Source organism: Nicotiana sylvestris, chromosome 10 (genome assembly GCF_000393655.2).
Source record: "Nicotiana sylvestris chromosome 10, ASM39365v2, whole genome shotgun sequence".
Lineage (NCBI taxonomy): Eukaryota > Viridiplantae > Streptophyta > Magnoliopsida > Solanales > Solanaceae > Nicotiana > Nicotiana sylvestris.
The window spans coordinates 39,557,973-39,565,784 of record NC_091066.1 but is presented as its reverse complement, the minus strand read 5'-3'; the positions used below and the strand labels follow the sequence as shown (position 1 = coordinate 39,565,784).

General features: G+C 39.5%; 1 protein-coding gene across 1 annotated transcript; it reads right to left on the bottom strand.

Annotated features, from left to right (window-relative positions):
• Window positions 1-2,334: 2,334 nt before the first annotated feature.
• LOC104242752 (large ribosomal subunit protein eL18y-like) lies at window positions 2,335-3,110 on the bottom strand. The gene has a single exon (XM_009797832.2). The coding sequence runs from the start codon at window positions 3,047-3,049 to the stop codon at window positions 2,486-2,488; it is 564 nt and encodes a 187-aa protein (XP_009796134.1). The 5' UTR covers window positions 3,050-3,110; the 3' UTR covers window positions 2,335-2,485.
• Window positions 3,111-7,812: the final 4,702 nt, after the last annotated feature.

The window sequence follows — 7,812 nt, the reverse complement described above, 5'->3', positions numbered from 1 at the left end:
AGAAGTTATCGATACAAGCATTTAAGTTATGTGGTTTATCGTGAAATGGCATCCGAGGTTGCAGGTATGGTTGGTTACAGCTGGTTCAGGCTTATTCACAGTATAAATGTGAGATTCTGATCGTATTGAGGAGTTTAGAAGTGGAAATGTGGTTCTATGGTTTATGGGCTAGATTGGGTTGTGAAATTTCAGTTACAATGTGTTATCGGACCTATATGAGATAGGGTGACGTGGGATCACCCCCGGGTATATGCATGGTAAGATTATTTAGCGATTGGTTGGCTTTTGGAACAGATCGGGTCACGTTCGAGGACGAACGTTTGTTTAAGTTGTGGAGGATGTGATGACCCGGCCAGTCGTCTCAAGAGTTACCGCTCTGTTTCCCCTATTTCAGCTTCTTTATGCTTCGTTATCCTTGTTTTTATGGTATCGGGTTGGTCGGATCGAGTCCGGAATGAGTTTGGTGAAGTTTGAGATACTTAGTCTCTTTTAAGAAGGCTTAGTTGGAAAAGTCAACCGAATGTTGACTTATATGTTAGAAGGCTCGGAAGTGAGTTCCGATGGTTCGGTTAGCTTCGAGATGTGATTTGTGACTTAGGAGCGTAATCGGAATGAGTTTTGGAGTTGTAGAGAAGATTTAGGCTTAAATTGGCGAAGTTGATATTTGGGCGATTTCCGGTTGATAGGCGAGATTTTGATATAGGGGTCGGAATGGAATTCCGAGAGTTGCAGTAGCTTCGTTGTATCATTTGGGATGTGTGCGCAAAATTTCAGGTCATTCGGACGAGATTTGATAGACTTTTTGATCGAAAGCATAATTTAAGAGTTCTTGGAGTTCTTAGGCTTGAATACTATGTTAAATTGGTGATTTGATATTGTTGTGAGCATTCCGAAGTTTTGAACAAGTTTGAACGATTTCATGGGATGTGTTGGTACAATTGGTTTAAGTTCCGGGAGTTCCGGGATATTTTAGGCCGAAAAACATAGATGTAGCAGGTCCAGAAGGGTTGCAGGCCTCGGAACCCACCAGTGCGGTCCGCACAAAAAGAAGTGCCTCTGCGGTAGGTGATGTGCGGACCGCACAAAATGCAGTGCGGCCGCGGTAGGTGCTGTGCAGACCACACAAAATGCAGTGCGGCCGCGGCGGGGAACATTTCACTGGTCCTACTTCGGAAGCTCATATCTTTTGACCTACAAGGAATTTTGAGATGATTCAAAAACTAAATTGTAGCCCTTCATGTCTATTTTCCAAAAAGGTAAATATATAGCAATTTGGACATCTGTAGAAAATGTTATGGCCAAAATACTAAAGCGTGTCACTACAAATGAAAACCTGTGCGGTCCGCAGAGGTGAAAATCCGTGGGGTACTCTATAAATACGAGGTTTTGGATTTTATTTACTATTTTGACCTAGAGAGCTCGGATTTTGGCGATTTTTCGAAGGTTTTTCAAGAAATTGATCAGGGTAAGTGATTCTAACTTAGATTTGGCTAGAGTACATAAATCTATCATTGAATTCATCATTTAATGCGTGATTTGGGATGGAATTTGGGAAGAAAAATTGTGGAATCTTCCAAAAAAATAAAATGATGATTTGAAGGACCAAATGGTACCGGAATTGGATAGTTTTGGTATGGTTAGACTCGTGAGGTTATGAGGATTCTGAAAATGTAAATTTTACCCGATTCCGAGATGTGGTCCTGGGGCTCGGGTTTTGGTAATTTCAGGAATCGTGCCCTTTGTTGATTATTTTTGCTTGGGCTTTGTTCCCTTAGTATATTGTGATGTATTCGTTCTGATTTTGGATAGATTCGACGTGCGTGGAGGCCGATTCGAGAGGCAAAGGCGTTACAAGTTAGAGATTTATCCGGCTCGAGGTGAGTAATGATTGTAAATATTGCTCTGAGGGTTTGAAACCCCGAATTTGCACATTGTAGTGCTATATCGAGGTGAGACACACGCTTGATGACGAGCATGGGGTCGTGCACTATTGGGGATTGTGACTTGGTCCATCCCTATTGATGACTTTACCGCGTATTTCACTTAAACTTATTTGCCATCATCATGATTTGGGTTGATTGCCATATTTGGGATTTGTGCCAACTATTTGAACCCTTTGGAAATTTTTATTACTGTTTCCTCACTGTTTTGACTTATTACTTGAACTTAGTCATGTTATTTTCCACTATTTTACTACTCAACCATTTTACTCAGTTTTGAGACTTAAATGATAATTTTAAATGATGTTTTGGGCTGAAAAATACTGTTTTACTATTCTTTTTTTTTAACCAAAAGCAGTCGAGTTCGATTTTCAAATCACACACTAAATCCACCTTGAAGCAGCAAAATTGGATGTTCATAGGATTAAAATATCCTAAAAAAATAAGTAAACATAAGCAAATTCCAAAACTGGATACTAGTTTTCAAAATCTCTATTGCTGCAATAATTGCTTAAGCCAACCTGACAGTACAAATGAAAATCAACTTAAACTTTGTAACCCCTGCTCTTTCTTCTTCCACGTGCCCTCTCAAACTTTCTTCCCTTTGAACGCACATATGGTTTGGTGTGGCTGTGTGGAACACCAGGTGCTGGACCAAAGTGCTTCACCGCTTCACGAGCATTCTTAGGACCTCTGAGGAGAATCGTGTTTTGACCAAGTGGGGCCCTAAGAGCAAGCTGATCAAATGTCAAACACTCTCCACCAGCCTTCTCAATCCTTGCCCTTGCAGTTTTTGTGAACCTTAAAGCACACACCTTCAGTGTCGGAACATCATAAGCCCTAACATCATCTGTAATGGTACCAACAATGACGACAATCTTATCCTCCTTTCCTTTGGCATAAGATATCAACCTCGAAAGGGAAAGAGGTGGTTTGTTTGTCTTGCTCATAAATAGCCACTTAAGAATCACAGTATTGAACTTGCTTCCGGTCCTCTGCACCAAAAATCGGTAAAGCTTGACAATGAGTTTCAAGTAAACATCGTCAGACTTAGGCGCTGTGCGCTTCGTCTTCTTGCTCTTACCCCCCGCTTTCAGATCTATCCCCATTTGATTCCGTCAGAGAACGCCAAGGTGAGGAGCTCGCTGCTAGAGAAAGATATGGCCGAGTACTAGCATTGTTTTACTATTGCCTGATGGGCTTGTGATGATATTTCGGACTAAGTAAGGCCGAGGGCCTAGTTGTGAGGATACACTGATACTGCTATGAGGCTGAGGGCTTGAGATACATATATACACCACGAGGTGGCTTGATTAATATGAGGCCTAGGGCCTAGATTTGATGCCACGAGATGGCTTGATATTACGCTTGGACCGTAAGGGGCCCCTCCCAGAGTCTGTACACCCCCAGTGAGCGCGGGTACCCATTGTGATGTGAAATATAGCCTGAGGGGCTGATATTGTTCTATGTGATAGCCCGAGGGGCTGGTATTGTTCTATGTGATTGCCGGAGGGGCTGGTACCATTCTATGTAATTGCCCGAGGAGCTGGTATTGTTCTGAGATATTGCCCGAGGGGCGGAGTTATTGACATTGTACCCGAGGGGCAAACCTTTATGTGTTTATCTTTCATATTTACCTATTAAACTATGGTATTTGTGCCCGAGGGGCGAATTTCTATGCTTATCTGCACTACCTGTGTTGCATTCATTTGCGTAATTGTTGAAAAAGTCATTTTCAAAGAATTTTAAACTGAGCTAAGATGTTTTAAGAGATTTTTACAGCTTCACTGCTTTCTTACTGGTTTTGAACTGCTTCAATATAGCATCTTGATATGCTTTAAGTGATTTCTTACCATTCAGACTTTAGTTATGATTATTACTTACTGAGTTGGAGTACTCACTTTACTCCCTGCACCTTGTGTGCAGATTCAGGTATTTATACACCCGGTATCGGGTTTTGGTTGATCAGAGGCAGAGTCATCGGAGTTTAGCAAGGTATCTGCCAACGTTCGCAGCACTGCTTCTCTCTCTCTCTCTCTCTTCATTCATTAGTCTGTATTTGTACACGCAGACTTTCAGTTGTATTTATACCCCTAGTAGATGCATGTGACTTGTGACACCCTGGTTAGGGTTGTGTTGGGTTGTACTTCCGCACTTTATTGGCATTATTCGCTACTTAGTATTGCTATATCATGTTTCAGCCTGCTTTTATGTTATTTAACTGTTTAAAAGTGAATTGGGTTTAATTGGCTGGCCTTGTCTTCATGAGAGGCGCCATCACGATCGGGTCCGGGTTTGGGTCGTGACACTTTTACACCAAATGCTTTATTGATATATAATCATTATATCTCCAAAGTTTATGTCAACTATTTCGATCATCTGGTGCTTTGCCATAGGTTGTCACAATCCAAAATTTAGTAAGGGTCGTGATGGCGCCGGACACCGGTGTCAGGCAAGCCAACCAAAATACTTAATTAAATTCTCGTTTTAATAATTTTTAAAACTATGATTTTCCTTCAATTTTACCAGTAAAAGATAATCGTTTCAAATCAAATATGAATGTTAAGTAGTTAATACAAAATACCTCATAATCATCCCAGAACCCGGTGTCACAAGTGCATGAGCATTTACTAGGAAATGGCGTAAAATACAGTAACTGTCCGAAATACAATTTGATAGAAATTAAAATATAGTACAATACTCTGAAGGAGACTCTGCTGGCTGCGGGTCATCTCGATAATTGCAGCTCACCTAAGTCTCCATATCAACCATGTCGCTATGCCACTAAGCCACTATCCACATATGAACCTGTGCAACAAAAATGCACAACAACTGTAGTAAGAGTACGAAAACAACATGTACCCAATGAGTATCCCGTCTAATCTCGAAGAAGTAGAGGCGAGAGGTCGACTTCGACACTTGCTAGTAGTCCAATAGTAATATTATTAAATTACAAATTTATTAAGAACAACAGTAAATTCAAATAAGTCACGAAACAGATAAGAGTTCCTTTTTATTAAAAGTCTCTGGATTCATAATCCATTAATTAACAATTATCTCAAGTCTAGGAGAGCAAATATCAATGTCAATAACTCTCATGTCAAGCAATACAAGCATGCGCAAGTCATGCCGAGGTCATACGACCCGATCCAACATAAATGTAAAATGTGCACTGCCGAAGGTCGAACGACGCAAACCATATATGCATCTATTACTCCGCTCGCGAATCATACATGCGACGCGGCCAACATAAATAAACAAACACCCTACTCGCAAATCATACATGCGATGCAGGTACACACAGAAATACATGCTCAAATAGCAAATTAAGAATTTATCGGGGAACGTTTATCCAAATAAAAGTCAATTCTCTTTTAGCTATTTAAGAAAATGAAGTTTAATACTTTTAGAAATTCATTTACCAATTCGATAAGATTTAAGCAATCTATTTAAATTCATTTACCAATTCGATAAGATTTAAGCAATCCAACTGCCAACAAGATTACAGATATTCCAAGTATAACATGCTTTTGGGTCCTAGACTACCCAGACTTACACATAATAGTAGCTACGCACAGACTCTCGACACCCCGTGCGTACGTAGCCCCCACAAATAGGAGCACATAACCAATTATATCACCTATGGGGACAATTCCCTCTTACAAGGTTAGAAAGGAGACTCACCTCGCTCCGAGGTACCATAACCGACTTCCAAGCCCTTTCGACGACTCAAATCGATGCGCAACACTCCAAAACTAGCTAAGAAATGAGAAAATCCATAAATATAGGCTCTAATATTCACAATAATTCAATTTAGATAAATTCCTAACTCCGCTCGAAGAGTTGACAAAATCGCCCTGATGCCCACATGCTCAGATTCCAAAAAAACTCACAAAATCCGACAACCCATTCTGATACGAGTTCAACCATACCAATTTTATCAAATTCCGATAACGAATCGACCTCCAAATCTAGAATTTTTGTTTTTGAAAAGTTTACAAATTTTCTCCAATTTCTTTCATTTGATTCATTAATACTTGATGAAAATAACCACGGAATCATTAAATATAATCACTTTTGGATATAGAACACTTACCCCAATCCATATGGTGAAAATCGCCTCAAAAATTGCTTTAATCCGAGCTCCATAGCTCCAAAAATGAGTAAAAATCTCTGACTGCTCAATTTATACACTGTCCAACATTTTCGCACCCGCGGTTACTGTTCACACAGGTGCGGTACTGTTCGCGCACCTGCAAAAAACACAGCAGCTACCCAGAAATTTCAGCAGCTTTTAATTTCACTAAAAATGCTCTAACTCCATCATACAAACTCAAAATTCGACGATTCTTGTTCCTATAAGTCACAAATAATAATACGAACCTATTCCTTCAATCTAAACTCAATTCGAATCTCGTTTACTTAACGTGATACCAATTTTGCTCGTTAAACAATTAACTCATGTTTTGCGCTAAAAACCCAATCACGACTTGATGAAATTAGACCAAACTTTCCAGATCACTCCTATAATTCATTATAAAAATCCTAGAAGTCTTGAAATCGAGTTTCGATCTCTAGAACTAAAAATGGACCTTTGGATCATTACATGCTTATGCTCAAAACGCCAAACTCTTCCAAAAACTCCTCCGAGCCCCATGTGATCCCAACCAAGTATACTAACAAGTCCCATAACATAACAAGAACTTTGTCGTTGCCTAAAATTACATTGAACAACACTAAAACATGATTCGCACTCCAATTCAAGCTTAATGAACTTTAGAACTTCGAACTTCTTTATTCGATGTCGAAACCTACCAAATCACGTCCGATTGATCTCAAATTTTGCACACAAGTCAAATTCGACATTACGGACCTACTCCAATTTTCGAAATTGGATTCCGACCCCGATTCAAAAAGTTCACTTCCGGTCAAACTCCTCAAAAACCTTCAAATTTCTATCTTTAGCCAAATGACTCCAAAATGAACCACGGATCTCCGAATTCACTTCCGATCGTGCTCCCAACACTAGAACTACCATACGGAGCTATTCCCAGGCTCAGAATCCCAAATGGACATCGATAACATTGAAATGCACTTCAACCCAAACTTATGAAATTCTTTCAAAAATGCTAACTCCCACCATAGGTGCCGAAACGTTCTCGGGTCTTCCTAAACCCGATTCGGACATACTCCTAAGTTCGAAATCATCATATGAACCTGCTAGAACTTTGAATCTCGATTCCGAGGTTGTGTACTCAAAAATCCAATCTTAGTCGATTCTTTCAACTTAAAGCTTCCGAAATGAGAATTCCCTTTCCAAATCAACTCTGAACTTCCCGAAATTCAATTTCGACCCCGCATACAAGTCATAATATCTGAAGTGAGAGTGCTCATGGCTTAAAACTGTTGAACGACGTGCTAGAGCTTAAAATGACCGGCCGGATCGTTACATAGGTGCTTCATCTCATATTATCAACTTTGTTTTTGTTATTAGTTTAGCATCATCACTCTGTTTTGGCATGTTTGTGATGATTGTTTTAGTTGTTTAAAGAGATATGTCGAATTTAGAGTGAGTTGTATGACTCCCTATTAAAATTATTGTTACACCACTTGTTGTTGTTACTAATGCTATCATACCTCTTGATATGATATTCACAAATAATGTATGATAAGTGAATATTTGTTTGTTCCTTTGGGACCATTTACAAGAATGATCCTGCTCTATTAAAGTCGACTTTATATAATATAATCTTGAAAGCTCGCTCTTGGTCAAAATTTAGTTTTATTGTGCATTGAAATTTTCCTCAGTCACTTGTATAGCTTTTTCTTCAATAATTTCTTTGTATTCTGATGCAATATTATAATCTCAACC